Source organism: Nycticebus coucang, chromosome X (assembly GCF_027406575.1).
Source record: "Nycticebus coucang isolate mNycCou1 chromosome X, mNycCou1.pri, whole genome shotgun sequence".
NCBI lineage: Eukaryota > Metazoa > Chordata > Mammalia > Primates > Lorisidae > Nycticebus > Nycticebus coucang.
Genome location: NC_069804.1, coordinates 60,048,728 through 60,065,201, shown reverse-complemented (window position 1 = coordinate 60,065,201; position 16,474 = coordinate 60,048,728). Strand labels below are relative to the sequence as shown.

The window sequence follows — 16,474 nt, the reverse complement described above, 5'->3', positions numbered from 1 at the left end:
AGTTTTTCAGTTGTTCAATTTCAAGTTGTGGAAACAGTAGAGAATAGAGTAAGCCAACTCCATACTCACAGGGAGCTTACTTTCGAGGGGGTTGATGATCACCTTCCTTCCTGGGGGAAAAAAGGAGAAAATAAGGTAACTTCAGGCTGTCGTAAGTGCTCTGCAAGAAATGAGACAGGTTGATTTGATAGAGTGACTTGGGTGGTGTCTTTAGAATGGATGATCAGATAAAGCCTCTATTTCATATCTTAACTTCCCATCTCTAAACGATACACCAGGGATTCCTCTTACCTGCCCCTAGAAGTGGTCCACTTGGAATCCTGCTGTATTCTTCCACTCCAGAAATATTCTAGCTGAATCATTCCTAGCCCGGGAAGCTGCCCTTGCTGAAATAGCTCATACTGAATGTCTTGCTTAGAGTCTTCTCAACAGTGGCACTGTTAACATTTCCAGTGAAATAATTCTTTGCTGTGGGATCTGTTCTATGCATTGTAGGATGTTTAAGAGCACCCCTGGCTTCTACTCACTAGATGACACAGTAGTACCCCCACTCCCCAGGGAGGACACTAAAATGTCTCAACATTACCAAATGTCTTCGGAGATGGAGCAAAATAGCCCTCCCACCTACCTCATTTGAGAACCTCTGGCCTGGAGGGCTAATGCTTGGAGTCCACTCAGTTTCTTAGGGTTTTGATGTAGTAGTCCCCTGTGGAAAGAATCAGAATGTACCTCTTGGCATTCATTCCCCTCAGCATTGGTAGATTTGTATACACAGTTGTTGTGCAAAGGTTTGTGGCCTGACAAGCACCCTGTCCCAGGGCTCCTGTTCTTCAAGGCCCACCTTGATGAGACATTCCTTGATTGCCCTCAGTAAATTGCTCTTCCTTTCTGGCACACAATAGACAGTACACATTAATGTTTATTTTCATCTGTCTTGTATTCGTGGTGTTATGTTTTTGTATCTTCATCACTGGTTTATGAGTGTCTTAAAGAAGATATTCCTTCAGGCTCAGTGCCCGTAGCATAGTGGTTATGGCACCAGCCACATACACCGAAGTTAGCAGGTTTGAATCTGGCCTGGGCTAGCTTACCAACAATGACAGCTGCAACAAAAAATAGCCGGGCATTGTGGTGGGCACCTGTAGTCCCAGCTACTTGGGAGGCTGAGGCAAGAGAATCACTTAAGCCCAAGAGCATGAGGTTGCTGTGAGCTGTAGCGCCATGGCACTCTACCAAGGGTGATATAATAAGACTCTGTCTCAAAAAAAAAAAAGACATTCCTTCAAACATTTTGTCTGTGTTCAGCCCTTAATATATACAGTAAAACCTCCATAGTTAACATCTTCTTACATTGACTAAATCCTTAACTTGACCTGATTTTCGTAGGCTGAACACATACCACATGTACATATCAGTATAATAGTAAGTCTGGTTTCTTATGTTGACCAGATTTTTACACTCCCTTGGGTGGTCAGCTTACAGAGGTTCTACTGCTAGGATTACCACTATTACCAATATTGTAAAAAACGTTTACAAAATTTAATGCGGTTGTGACTAGAGAGGCCTGTGGTTGTGAGATATTCTTGTCATCCCTGGATATCATAGAAGCCTGAAGTTTGGGAAATGGTACCTAAAAGCATGGTCTGCAGGATATACTAGTCCTGCTGTGATGAGGGAGACAAAAGCTAAAAGTCCAGAACTTGTGTTAGGATAGGACTCATTTATTAAGCATTTACTATGTAACAGGTACTGTATTTATTGGGACCCCTTACATTTGTCCCAATAAATACAAATGCCATTTGTATTAGGCAAATGAAATGCCATTTACTTTTTTTGGAAAAAGTAAAAAAGAAATGCCATTAGGAAAGAAATGCCATTAACTTTTTTTATGGATAAGAAGACTGAGGCAGAGAGGTGTGATGACTTGTCCATGGTTCTCAGAGCCAGGATCAGAACCCATGCCTGTCATACTTCAAAGTTAGTGCTTCTGCCACTCCAACAGAGAATTATGTGCCAAGCATTTTTTTAGACTTCTGAGTTTTGGTTTTTCATTTTTTACAAGCAAGGGAATGGAAGCCCAGCTAAGAAGTGAAACTAAGATTGGAATCTTACCTGTTGGACTTGGGCTGCTTTTTTTTAATCCCCCCCCACCCCCGAGCTAGAGTTTGTATTGCCCAGGCTAGAGTGCAGTAGTGTCATTATAACTCACTGCAACCTCAAACTTCTAGCTGACAGTGCAGGTGTGTGCCACCATGCCTGGTTGATTTTATATTTTTTGTAGAGACACGGTCTTGCTCAGACTGGCCTTGAACGCTTGACCTCAAGTGATCCTCCCACAGCCTCCCAGAGTACGAGAATTGCAGATGTAAGCCACCATGCCCCTCAACACTACTATACCCTTTTTGTTTTTAGATTGTGGAAAATATTCTTCTTAGTGAAGTATCTCAGGAATGGAAAAAAAAAAATATCCAATGTACTCAGTGAAACCAATTTACAATCACTCACACAAGCATATGATAAATGAAACACAACTATAGCCTAGAATAAAGGAGGGAAGAGGAGGGGAAGGGAGGGGGGTGGGTCGATAGAGGGAGGGTTGGTAGGGGGACCACACCTATGGAGCATATTGCAAGTACAAGTTGGATCTATCAGGTGTAGAACACAAATGTCTTAATCCTGTAATTGTGTAAAAGAGGTGAAGGCTATGTTGTTTAGTAGGATGTAAGCACTCCAGTTTGTACAAATAATCAACACATTGAATCCCATAATGGCATAAATGTATTTATGATCTATGTACAAATGATTTAATAATAAAAAAGTAAACCATTTCTAAGTATACAGTTCAGTAGTGCTAAATACAGTAGAACCTCCATAGTTAACCACCTCCATTGACCTCCTTAAGTTGACCTAATTTTCATAGACTGGACATGCACCACATTACGTATCAGTACGATAGGCCTAGTTCCTTATGTTTACCATCTCTGTATGTTGACCAGTTTGTTATAGTCCCATGGGTGGTCAACTTACAGAGGTTCTACTGTATATTCACATTGTTGTGTAACTTATCTTCAGAACTTTTTCATCTTGCAAAGCTGAAACTATTCCCACTAAAATACAACTCCCATTGAGACAGGTTTTCACTCTTTGTCTGAAGTTGGAGAGTAGAGCAGTGGCAAGATCATAGCTCACTATAGCCTGAAACTCTTGGGTTCAAGCCATCTTTCTACTTTAGCCTCCCAAGTAACTGGGACTACAGGTGCACACCAGTGTGCTAGACAAAACTTGGTGTGTGTGTGTGTGTGTGTGTGTGTGTATAGAGACAGGGTCTATGTTGCCCAGGCTTAGTTTTGAACTCTTGGCCTCAAGTGATCCTCCCTTCTCAACCTCCTAAAGTGCTAGGATTATAATCATGAGTCACTGCACCTGGCCCAGCTCATTTTTTGTTTTTGTTTTTCTAACATGGTTGAAATAACCTATACAGAATTGTGTATCCTGTTTGTTTCACCTATTGTGGGTTTTTGTCCATGTCATTAAAGGCTATAGAATAATCTGTTCTGTGAATATACCATTTTCTTAGATTGAGTTCTAGTGTTTGGCTGGTATAAGTAATAACTACAAGAGGACTGTTTTTCCTAAGCCTTTGGCCCAGAGCTTTGGTTTGGCCCAGTCTTTATGAGAGTGAAAGGAGTATTCTCTCTTCCCATCAGTGTGAGCACTAAGTGATTTGGGGACATTCCTGTTCCTTTTTCTACTTTGTTTCATCTTCCCTTAGGTAAGTCAAATCTCATGGATGCCATCAGCTTTGTGCTAGGTGAAAAAACCAGCAACCTACGGGTAAAGACTCTCCGGGACCTTATCCATGGAGCTCCTGTGGGCAAGCCAGCTGCCAACCGGGCCTTTGTCAGCATGGTCTACTCTGAAGAGGGTGCTGAAGACCGTACCTTCGCCCGTGTCATTGTAGGTGGGTGAGGCCGACCAGAAGGCTCTCTTTGCAAGGTCCTAGGACATGGCTAGGCTAGTTGACTAGGATAGGAGGGAGGCCAGATTCTTACTGACTCATTCATGCATTGTCTTATAGGAGGTTCCTCAGAGTACAAGATAAACAACAAAGTAGTCCAGCTACATGAGTACAGTGAGGAATTAGAGAAGTTGGGTATTCTCATCAAAGCTCGAAACTTCCTTGTCTTCCAGGTGAGCATTTTTTTAAGTTATTGGCTGTATGCTTTTTACTAGACCTTGTCCCATCCCTCACTGGGCCAGCTTCCATCTTAGGCATCATAATTGCTTCTCTTAACTAATGTAGCACCTTGCTCACTGGACTTCCTGATTCTAATTGGGGCCCTTCTGGTTCATCTAGGCCAGGTTGATCTTATGAGGACAGAAATCTGTTTCTCTCCCTTTTTTTCCTTAAAGTATTTGCCTTACAATGGTGGGGGTTTTTTTTGTTTGTTTGTTTGTTTTATTTTGAGACAGAGTCTTACTTTGTTGCCCTTGGTGGAGTGCAGTGGTGTCACAGCTCACAGCAACCTCAAACTATTGGGCTCAGGTGATTCTCTTGCCTCAGCCTCCCCTGTAGCTGGAACTACAGGCACCCACCACAATGCCCAGCTATTTTTTGTTTATTATTTGTTTAACAGGCTCAGCCGTGTTTGAACTTACCAGTCCCAGTGCGTGTGGCCGGTGCCCTAACTGCTGAGCTATGGGTGCTAAGCCATAATGGTGGTTCTTAAACTGTAATCTCCAGACCAGCAATATCATCATCCAGGAACATGTTAGAAATGTACATTCTTAGGCCCCAGCCCAGACCTGGGGCTTGGAAGAAGCTATGGGGTAGGGCATAAAAGTTTGTGTTTTACTAAGCTCTGCAGATTACTAGGATGCCTGCTGAAGTTTGGGACCTACTGCCTTAGCATGAAATATATACTCCTAAGTCTGTCATTCAGAAAACACCATCGTTTGGTTCCTGCCCACCTTAATTAGCCTTATCTGCCAATGTTCTTCCTGTATAGCTTTACACTTCAGCCTAATTAAACCATTTATGGCAATAGTTCTCAACCTTCCTAATGCCACAGTGTATTTTCATTGTTAAAAAGGGGTCGCGACCCACAGGTTGAAAACCACTGATTTATGGTTCTCCAAATTCACTTGCTTTCTGTGGCCTGCAGGCCTTTACTTATTAATTTTTCTTCTGTGTGAAATAACCTTTTCTGTTTTTATCTTCTTGATTTTCCCCAATCATCCAAACTCAGTCACTTTTGGGAAGCCTTCCCAGGTAGACATTTTTTTTTTTTTTATTGTTTCAGGTTCATTGAGGGTACAAAGAATTAGGTTACACTGTTTGCATTTATTAGGTGAAGTCCCAGGTAGACATTCTTACACATTTCCTACACCAAGCTTTATATAGCCCTTTTTCTGTGCTGCTTCTGTCACTACATATAACACACTGTGTTGTCTTTGTGTCTGTCTCTTTGGTTCCCTGTGTTCTCAAAAGGCAGAGAATATGGCTGGGCGTAGTGGCTGATGCCTGTGATCCTAGCACTCTGGGAATCTGAGACAGGTAGATTGCTTGAGCTCAGGAGTTTGAGACCAGCTTAAGCAAGAGCGAGACCCCCTGTCTCTAATTAAAAAATAGAAAAATTAGCTGGATGTTATTGCAGACACCTGTAATCCCAACTACTTGTGAGTCTGAGGCAAGAGGATCACTTCAGCCTAAGAGTTTGAGGTTGCTGTGAGCTGTGATGCTACGGCACTTTACCCAGGGTGATGAAGTGAGATTCTTCTGTCTCCAAATAAATAATTAATTTTTAAAAGGCAGGGAATGTGTTCTCAAAGTCCAGTGTGAAATGTGACACCCAGTGGAGGGGTAGGGGCCAGTGAATTTTTTCTGGATGAATGAGTAGAAGTAGGTAAGGAGAACTGGGCTGGCTGGATCTAACTGGGAGAGAATTTTGACCTTTACTAGGGTGCTGTGGAATCTATTGCCATGAAGAACCCAAAAGAAAGGACTGCTCTCTTTGAAGAGATCAGTCGCTCTGGGGAGCTAGCCCAGGAATATGATAAGCGAAAGAAGGAAATGGTGAAGGCTGAAGAGGACACACAGTTTAATTACCATCGCAAGAAAAACATTGCAGCTGAACGCAAGGAGGCCAAACAGGAGAAGGAAGAGGTTGGTGGCCAGGCTGCCTTTTGGCTCTGAGAAGCCAGGATGGAGCCAGTGCCTTACTAATGCACCCCTACCCCTATTCCCATGTTTGTACAGGCTGATCGCTACCAGCGCCTGAAGGATGAGGTGGTACGAGCTCAGGTACAGCTGCAACTTTTTAAGCTTTACCATAATGAAGTGGAAATTGAAAAGCTCAACAAGGAACTAGCCTCTAAGAACAAAGAGATTGAGAAGGATAAGAAGCGAATGGACAAGGTAGAGGATGAGCTGAAGGAGAAGAAGAAGGAACTGGGCAAAATGATGCGGGAACAGCAACAGATTGAGAAAGAGATCAAGTAAGGGGCTGACCTAAACCTGTACTTTGTGGGAAACCAAGACACTTTTCTATTCCTTGGGGATTCTCTGAGCCTAGAATCTAGTGCCCTTACTAGTTTCTGTTTTCCTCTTGACTTCTTTGGCCAGAACCAGGCATATTTCTTAACTTGCATTTTGGACAAATGTAATATTTAAGTACTCAGGCTCTGGGTAAATAGGTGTTCAGAAGAGGCTGAGAAGTTGAAAGAGGATAAGAATTTCTAAAGGTTAGATCAGACAACTAAGTAAACACAAGGTGTTCTTGGGAGCTGTTAATTAGGGTCCTGGCTTGTGTGAGGTTGAGACAGTAGTGGTAGTTTTCCCTTGTAGAGTGGCTGGAATTGCAGCCTGCCATACCATTTCCCCGAAAATAAGACATCCTCCGAAAATAAGACCTACTTACAGGAAAGATAAGACGTCCCCTGAAAATAAGACCTAGCGCATCTTTGGGAGCACACCTTAAAATAAGACACTGTCTTATTTTCCGGGAAACAGGGTAGGTTCCGAGGAGTAGTCAGAATACTACTGACTACTAGTAGTCAGTACTACTACTACTACTACTGCCCCTTAATTCACTGAGGCTGGCTCAGGAGCTGAAGCTTCCCCCTTTCTTTGAGTAAAAAGCCTGCCAACCCTCCCTTATTCCATAGTGCTAATTTGGTTTCCTCCTCCCTTCTGGTAAAAGGGAAAAGGATTCAGAGCTGAATCAGAAGCGGCCTCAATACATCAAAGCCAAGGAGAATACCTCCCATAAAATTAAGAAGCTGGAAGCAGCCAAGAAATCTCTGCAGAATGCTCAGAAACACTACAAGAAGCGTAAAGGTGACATGGATGAGCTGGAGAAGGAGATGCTGTCAGTGGAGAAGGCCCGGCAGGAATTTGAAGAACGAATGGAAGAAGAGAGTCAGAGTCAGGGCAGAGACTTGACCTTAGAGGAGAATCAGGTAAACCCTGGAAGGGGTTGGTGGAGAGGAGATAACTAGGCTAACTTGGTCATATCTATCCCCCTTCCTTGTCCCTAACACAGGTGAAGAAGTACCACCGCTTGAAAGAAGAAGCCAGCAAGAGAGCAGCTACCTTGGCCCAGGAGCTCGAGAAATTCAATAGAGACCAGAAAGCTGATCAAGACCGTCTGGATCTAGAAGAGCGGAAGAAAGTAGAGACAGAGGTGGGCAAGAATTACAAGATTAGCAATGATGGTACAGAGAAAAGGAAAAGTAGGTTGATCATCCCCTCAAAATTCCAAAATCTGAAAAAAATTTGTTCTTAAGCATTTTGGATAAAGAATACTTAACCCCATAGTGATGGTCTTAGCAATAATGACAATAGCTGAATAATATCTTTCAAGCATTTATTGCATCATTAAGTAGCTGAACTAGGATATGAACCTGGGCAGTCTAACTCTAAAATGTACATTGTTATCAAATATATAGTAGAATCTTTTTAAGTTGACCACCCAAGGGACTATAACAAACTGGTCAACATATGGAGGTGGTCAGCATAAGTAACTAGGCCTACTGTACTGATATGTACATGTATTGCATGTCTGGAATATTAAAAGCATGTGGTAGGCATTAGTATCAATACCTACCCTAGTCTATGAAGTGGAGAGTACCCACATTTTACAGATGAGAAGACAGGAGCTGAAAGGTACGTGAAACTTTTCTTTACCTTGGTTTGAACCGCCGTGATTGATGAGAAAGATAGCCTGGCTGGGTAGAACACCTCTGAGAGGTTCTAGAGCCTCAGGAGGCGCCTGTCAGGTAGCAGATTCAAACTGAACACCATCTGTGTCTGCTTTTTAGTGGACCTCTTGCATTAGTGACAGATTATCCGGCACCATTGGGCTCTTGGATGAGTGGACACACAGTGGGTATAAGCCTGCATCTCATGATCTTAAGAGTTAACTTTTGCAGCCCCTGGTGATGGAATATATTTGTTTCCCAGGCCAAGATCAAACAGAAGCTGCGGGAGATTGAAGAAAATCAAAAGCGGATTGAAAAACTAGAGGAATATATCACCACTAGCAAGTATGTGGATCTGCAACCATTCCCCTTGCTTCCAGGCCTGTTTTGTGACTCTGCCTGTCCTGCTGTTCATCAGGCTGGACCCCCAGAGTCCCTCTCAGCCGGGAATATTTTCTGACTAGCCAGAGTGATGCATATGTTCCCTCACTTTGTAGGCAGTCCCTAGAGGAGCAGAAGAAGTTAGAGGGGGAGCTGACAGAGGAGGTGGAGATGGCCAAACGGCGTATTGATGAAATCAATAAGGAACTGAACCAGGTGATGGAGCAGCTAGGGGATGCCCGCATCGACCGCCAGGAGAGCAGTCGGCAGCAGCGTAAGGCAGAGATAATGGAAAGCATCAAGCGCCTTTACCCTGGTTCTGTGGTAAGAAGAGAGAGGGAACTCATTTCCTGAGCATGTACTCCCACACACACTGTCATGATTTTCCCCAACAACCCTGTGAGGACAGGTTTGCTAATCCCATTTTTATAGTTGGAGGAGCTGAGGCTTAGAGAGGTTAAATGACTTGCCCAAAGCAGCACAGCTTATAAATGGAAAAACTGCAGTTTGAGCCCAACTTGTTCTGACTCTTAAGCTCATGGTCTTTTCCTTACACCAATTACACCTTTTCGGAGGGGTTGTCTTGCTGTGTCTACTCCTCTGTGGGGAAACTCTTTGTACAGGGGAGGGGCTGTGGGGCTGGAATTACTCTCCCAAGAACTAGCTCTGTGCAGTCTTCTATGTGAGCTCCCTTGGCATGTACAAACCAGCCCATTATCTTTTAGGGATACCCTGGGCTTTTTCAGATCTCTTAATCTCTTGGCCTCTTTCTCAAAATCCCGAGTTCCCAGCCTCCCTGAATATTAATTATCCCATCCCTGGGTTCAACTTAGTTTGATTCCACAAATATTCCCTGTCATTCCTCTAAGCATTGCTAGGGAGGGAAGTATGAATTAGGCTTAGTCCCTGCCCTTGAAGAGCTTACTGTTTATCTGATAGTTCTTAGGGAAGCATGCTTGGTTTGCGGGGGATAGGAAAAGGGAACTGGTAAAAGATTTATTTAGCCAGGTGCTTGTGAGAATTTGAGATAAGGTATATAAGGTATTTGGCATAGCGCCTATGTGGCAACGGTCTGTGAAATGGTAAAAGTGAGGTTTAGAAAAATGATTTGGGATTCAGACATGACTGCCCAGAGTCATTGCTTAGGAGCCAGAATAGGCTTTTTCTCTATAGCAGGGGTCCTCAAACTGCGGCCCACGGGCCACATGAGGCGGTGTGATTGTATTTGTTCCCGTTTTGTTTTTTTATTTCAAAATAAGATATGTGCAGTGTGTATAGGAATTTGTTCATAGTTTTTTTTTTTTTTAAACTATAGTCTGTCCCTCCAACGGTCTGAGGGACAGTGAACTGGCCCCCTGTTTAAAAAGTTTGAAGACCCCTGCATAGCCTGGGGGCTATCTGTGTTCTTTTATAAGATAGGAGAAAAGAAAACCAAAGGGAATCCACACCTTATGGCGTTGGTGGCCTCCAGCACAACACTTCACTTCTGACTCCAGACACGTAGGTTTTTTTTTTCTCACACCCCAAGCAGTTCTCCAGCAGACACCAGCTGGGTGTCCTATAGTGTGACTCAATTCTGACATTGTCTATCTAGAGATAGCATTAGAACCCACAGGTTAAGGGCTCAGTCCCACAAGATTGCCTCCACTCAGATGCCAATTAAAAGTCCCAAGTTGTGGCCTGTGGTTCTGACTGACTTGCTATAAATGGGTTCCCACAAACTCTTCCTTTGGTTTGATTAACTTACTAGGGCAGCTCACAGGACTCAGGAATCCATTTTGCTTACTGATTTATGGTAATGGATATTACAGAGAGTGTAGATAAATAGCCAGATGGAAGAGATGCATAGGGGGAGGTATGGAAGGAGGGTTGTGAAGCTACTATGCCCTCTTCCAGGCATGCCACCCTCCAGGCATCTCCACATGTTTACCTATCCAGTCCTGTGGGGGTTTTATGGAGGCTTTACTTGTAGGCATTGGCCATTGTTGATCAACTCAATTTTCAGCCCCTTTTCCCTCATTCTGGTGGCCAGCCTTCATCCTAAAACTACCTAGTCCCCCCACCCCCACCCCCGGACATTAGTCATCTCATTAATGTGCAAAAGATTCTCTGGTCACTCTTGAGATTCCAAGTGTTTTAGGAGTTATGTTTTAAGAACTTTGATCAAGGACCAAATTTATATTTCATAATATCATGGTCTACCTCAGTCTTTAAGCATAGATCCCTTCCATAAAAACAATCATAAAAGTTGAAAGATACTGACACATTAATAGAATCCAGCTCATTTGTAAATTAATAATTAGTCTATCGTCACAACATATGAAAATGTCTTCTAGAGCCAGGCCACAAAGGTTTGCAGGCGTCCATTCGGTCTTGTTGGGTTGCAAAAACAGAAATAGTCTCAGCAAACATATAGGTTCACCCCTTTAGGCATCTGGTATAATTGAGTCTAGGAGACAATATCATCTCTTGCTCTGAACCTCTTTTGAAGTGGTAGTGTAATATTGGGTTTCCTTCACTAACCCATTTATTTATTTCTTTATCCCCCTTAACCCAAACTTTTCCACCTTTGGAAGGGCATTAGGATTAGCCACTGTACTGGTTTAAACTGCAGGCAGTAATACTAGTTTAGCAAGTGCCTCCTTGTCTGTCCATTCCCATTCAGACAGGGTAGAGTTACATAAGTGCAGAACTAGTGAGCTGTCCTGACCACTAGGCAATACAGTTGCATTCACTGTTCCTAATAACAGATTCCAGTCTAACCCTCTTTCCATGCTGGGAATGGGGATTCCTGAGCCAGCTCCCAAAAGCCTCATGCTTCAGTTTTCCCTTTCTATTTTACTCAGTATGGCCGCCTCATTGACCTCTGCCAGCCCACACAAAAGAAGTATCAGATTGCTGTAACCAAGGTTTTGGGCAAGAACATGGATGCCATTATTGTGGACTCAGAGAAGACAGGCCGGGACTGTATTCAGTATATCAAGGAGCAGCGTGGGGAGCCTGAGACCTTCTTGCCTCTTGACTACCTGGAGGTAAGGCTTGTTGGGGATGGGGTCAGAGAAATGTTCAAACATACCCTTTTCCTTGCCCTCCATGTTGTGCTACTGACTGAGTTTCTCTCCACAGGTGAAACCTACAGATGAGAAACTCCGGGAGCTGAAGGGGGCCAAGCTGGTGATTGATGTGATTCGCTATGAGCCACCTCATATCAAAAAGGCCCTGCAGTATGCATGTGGCAATGCCCTTGTCTGTGACAACGTGGAAGATGCCCGCCGCATTGCCTTTGGAGGCCACCAACGCCATAAGGTGTGGATTCCCTTGCCCAGGTTGGAGCTGAACACGCCCAGTACTGGAGCCTCTTCTCTATTCAGCTTTCCCCCTTCTCCTCTCTTCTGCTGTGTGTAGACAGTCGCATTAGATGGAACCCTGTTCCAGAAGTCAGGAGTGATCTCTGGTGGGGCCAGTGACCTGAAGGCCAAGGCACGGCGTTGGGATGAGAAAGCAGTAGATAAGTTGAAAGAGAAAAAGGAACGCTTGACAGAGGAGCTGAAAGTAAGCCATAGGCATTGCTATTCCTAAGAGTGGAGGTCCTAAGCCCAAGCTGGCCATCTTACCCCCAGGCCTTCTTTCTTTTTCCCTTTCAGGAGCAGATGAAGGCAAAACGGAAAGAAGCAGAGCTACGTCAAGTGCAGTCTCAGGCCCATGGACTACAGATGCGGCTCAAGTACTCCCAGAGTGATTTGGAACAGACCAAGACACGACATCTAGCTCTGAATCTGCAGGTGGGGCCTGGTATTCATCCCTTTCTTCCAAAAACCATCTTCACATTCCTGGCTTAGGTTTCTCTACAGGTGGGGAACTTATTCTTCTCCCTCTCCTACCTGCCTAGTCCAGGGAACCAAGCCCATAGCATAGTCAAATAGCCAAGGTTTTAGATCTTGGCTGTGACATAGATATGACATTAGGCAAGTTACTTCACCTTGCACTATGAATTTTCTTAGCTTTATCTATAAAATGGGAATTAGAATAATACTGATTTCATAGAGCCATTATAGAGATTGAATTGAGTAAGTTAACCTGTAAAGTAGACTAGTGTTTAATAAATGTTACGTGCTGTTATTAACATAATTTGTTCAATAAATATTTGAACTTTTGAAGGAGCTACAGGTATTTCAGTCCTTGTCAGTGGGGGTACTATTCTAGGTAATTTGTTTTATTTTTGAGTGCTTCCCCAGGCCATCTTGGAGGTGTTATATGTATGTATATCATTTTACCTTTTTCTAAACTCAAAAAATCTGAATTGAATTCTAAAACATCTGGCCCACGGGTTATAAATAAGGGATTATGGATCTATAACTAATGATGTTTGTTGTGTGCCCAGCCCTGTAGATTGAAAGTAGCTAAACTGGAGGCCAGGGAAGAGACCATGTGATGGCTCTAGTAAGAGAATATGGAGACTTGACTAGGGTAGTGGTGCTAAGTTAGGTATTCTCAGTGTGTATAGAGAACTAGCCCTTCCTGACCACAGGATGAGTACAGTCAGGGTAGCTCTTTTCCTCTAAGGAGCCTGGTTTGCTTTTTTTTCTCAACCCATTGCTTGTAGGAAAAGTCCAAGCTGGAGAGTGAGTTAGCCAACTTCGGGCCTCGCATTAATGATATCAAGAGGATTATCCAGAGCCGAGAGAGGGAAATGAAAGACTTGAAGGAGAAGATGAACCAGGTTGGTAGGGGTGAGCCATGCCAGCATATATGTTAGGGCAGGACTAGGGTTGGAAGCAGGACTCTGACTAAAAGAGCCTCTGCCTTTCTTGGCTTCTCCCTTCAGGTAGAAGATGAAGTGTTTGAAGAGTTTTGTCGGGAGATCGGTGTGCGCAACATCCGGGAGTTTGAGGAAGAGAAGGTGAAACGGCAAAATGAAATCGCGAAAAAACGGTAGGTTAAGTATTGATATAAGAGACTGGAGTGCCATTGAATCTCCAGCCTGACATTCTTAGAAAGTAAAATGCCATCATAAGGCAGGGGACCAGCTCTAAGAGCTCTGGAAGTTTATCGTAAGTAAGCCTTAAAGAATGAAGATACCAGGGGAACAGTATGGCACAGTATAGGGCTAAGAGTGCTAGCTTTAAACTTGATTTTACTTGGATTAAAATCCCAGCTCTACACCTCATCATCTTGGGCAATAACTTCTACAAGCCCCAGTATATGTATAATGCTATAATGATAACCTATTTTATAGCATTGTTGGGAGGATCAGATGAAATAATGTTTGTAAACTATTTAGCATAATACTTAGCACCTACTAAGCACAATAAATATTAGCTTTATTGTCATTATCCTGATGGGTGATTCAAGCAGGTAGGGAGAAGGGGTTGGGGCAATAAAGTTCTAGGTTGAAAGAATAGCCAGAACAAAACAAGCTTTTCCTTCCTTACACTTTAGTTCATCACACTTTCCTTGAGCACTTTGTCAGGTTGTCCTGTGATAGGTATTGGTAGATGATAAGGGACATAGAGCTAAGACAGAGATGAATACAGCACAGTCTGCTGAAGGAGGTCACCCCTTGGACACTGGGCTTCAGCCGTTCATTTAGCCCTTGGCGCATACAGTAAATATGTATTCATTGCTCTCTTACTCCAAGGCAGGCTCAAGAAATGTAGAATTGAATCAGGCTGTTTCTTTCCGCAGGGAACTTAAGGGAAATAGGTAGAACAACAATTTCAAGTGTGATTAAGGTAGATACAAAGTACAGAATAAGTTTTCATAGAACTTCAAATCAACAAGAGAAAAAATAAAAACAATGACAGTAAAACAAATAGAAAAATGGACAAAGGATGTGGATGACCTTTCATGGAAAGAGATGTTTGAATGGCTAATGACTATAGGAATTGATATTTAATCTCTTAATCAGAGGAATACAAATTAAAACCATTCCAGAGGCCAGGTGTGGTGGCACACTCCTGTAATCCTAGCATTCTGGGAGGCCAAGGCAGGTGGATCACTTGAGCTCAGTAGTTCAAGGTCAGCCTGAGCAAGACAGAGACCCCCATCTCTTAAAAAAATTAGCTGGACATTGTAGTGGGCACCTGTGTCTCAGCTACTCAAGAGGCTGAGGCAAGAGAATTGCTTGAGCCCTGGAGTTTCAGGTTGCTGTGAGCTATGATGCAGTGGAACTCTACCCAGGGCAACAGAGTGAGGCTCTGTCTCTAAAAAAAAAATTCCAGGGTAGGGCATGGTGGCTCAAGCCTATAATCCTATCACTTTGGGAGGCCAAGGAGTTCAAGACCAGCCAGAGCAAGACTTCATGTCTACAAAAGATAGAAAAATCAGGTGGGTAGCACGTGCCTGTGTCCCAGCTATTTGGGAGGCCGAGGCAGGAAGGTTTCTTGAGCTAGGATGATACTTTTGCACTCTATCCTGGGCAACAAGCATGACACCCTATTGCAACAAAACAAAAAGAAGGCTGGGCGCAGTGGCTCACACCTGTAATCCTAACACTAGAAGGCTGAGGCAGGTGGATCACTTGATCTCAGGAGTTCAAGACCAGCCTGCTCAAGAGCAAGACCTTGTCTCTACTAAAAAATAGAAAAACTGAGGCAAGAGGATTGCTTAGCCAAGAGCAAGCAATGACCTTGCTGTGAGCTATGATGACAGAGCATTCTACCCAGGGTGATAGAGTAAGACTGTCTCAGAAAAAAAATAATCTAGCAATATTTAGTGAAAATAAGTGTACATATGTCTTTTGTAGTATGAGTGTGTGTGTGTGTGTGTGTATATATAAACACACACACACTCTATGAGTATATATCCCAGAGAAAGTCTTTCCACAGGGTCACAAAGAGACACATGCAGGGTTATTCATCTTGGCATGATTTGTGGTAGTGAGATGTTGGTGGCAATGTAGATAGCTATCACTGGAGGAAGTGTGAGTTAAATGAGTTGAATATGCAGACTGGAATACTGTATAGCAGTTCAGAACAAGTGGATTTACAGGCAATAAAATGGGTAAATTATAAGCTTGGTATTGGATGACAGAAAAAATTAAATTTATAACAATGTTCATTTGTGTAAATCTAAAAACAATGGCTTTATAAGGATATGTTTTTAAAGATGTGTGTGTGGTTGTCACTTTGGGGTACATGGTCACAGTAGGGAAGATAGTAAGAGTGGAAAATGGGATTGAAATAAAGGGGACTAGGGAGAGGTTTTACACAGGCAGCAATGCCAAGTGTGTTATGAACTGTGGGATATGATTAACTCAGTTCTCTACCTGAAGTCCAAAAGGGGAGGAACCCAACAAAGTGTAATACAAACTAAACCTGCTCAGAAGCATCAGGAAAGGTTTTACAAAACAAGGAGTGATGAACTGGAGACCTGAAGAGTGAGGAGGATTTAGCCACCAGGCAGCAACAGAAGAAGGGAGTTCTAGGCATTGAGAACAGCATGATTGGTGCTGTGACAGAGTATGCCTTGTTCTGGATACTAAGTAGTTTTGAATGTCTGGAGCATAAAAACAGCGCTGGGGATGGTAGAGAGGTCAGCAGGGGCCACATCACAGAGGCCTTTATGAGTCATACTTAGGAGATTAGATATAAAAGTGTATAGCTCAAAATTAAAGATGTAATTACGTTTCATTTGGATTATAGTGACTAATAGGTTTAAGCTACTGGCGTGACATCTGGCAGCATCTGTCACACCATACAGGGGTTGAGGGCAGTTGGAATTTGTCCCTGCCTGGCCTATTAGTGTCTGTGTATGCTGGTTACATACATACTGAGTTTCTGAAGAGATAAGGAGGAAGACAATAGCAGTAACCCATTATTTTCTCAATGTTTTTGTGTCATCCAAGCTCTGCCCCTTAAGAGGTTCTAGAATCTTGGGGCACAGGTTGAGA

At 43.2% G+C, this 16,474-nt stretch overlaps 1 protein-coding gene across 1 annotated transcript in view; it reads left to right on the top strand.

Moving 5' to 3' along the window:
• Positions 1-16,474, top strand: part of SMC1A (structural maintenance of chromosomes 1A) — a 39,888-nt gene that overhangs the window by 879 nt on the left and 22,535 nt on the right. The window contains exons 2-15 of the mRNA XM_053579449.1: positions 3,773-3,961; positions 4,079-4,191; positions 5,963-6,166; positions 6,260-6,498; positions 7,203-7,461; positions 7,545-7,685; positions 8,465-8,547; positions 8,700-8,907; positions 11,430-11,615; positions 11,710-11,889; positions 11,989-12,135; positions 12,228-12,365; positions 13,187-13,303; positions 13,409-13,515. Of these exons, the coding sequence (XP_053435424.1) occupies positions 3,773-3,961; positions 4,079-4,191; positions 5,963-6,166; positions 6,260-6,498; positions 7,203-7,461; positions 7,545-7,685; positions 8,465-8,547; positions 8,700-8,907; positions 11,430-11,615; positions 11,710-11,889; positions 11,989-12,135; positions 12,228-12,365; positions 13,187-13,303; positions 13,409-13,515 (2,311 nt within the window). The remainder of the gene's footprint in view (positions 1-3,772; positions 3,962-4,078; positions 4,192-5,962; positions 6,167-6,259; positions 6,499-7,202; positions 7,462-7,544; positions 7,686-8,464; positions 8,548-8,699; positions 8,908-11,429; positions 11,616-11,709; positions 11,890-11,988; positions 12,136-12,227; positions 12,366-13,186; positions 13,304-13,408; positions 13,516-16,474) is intronic.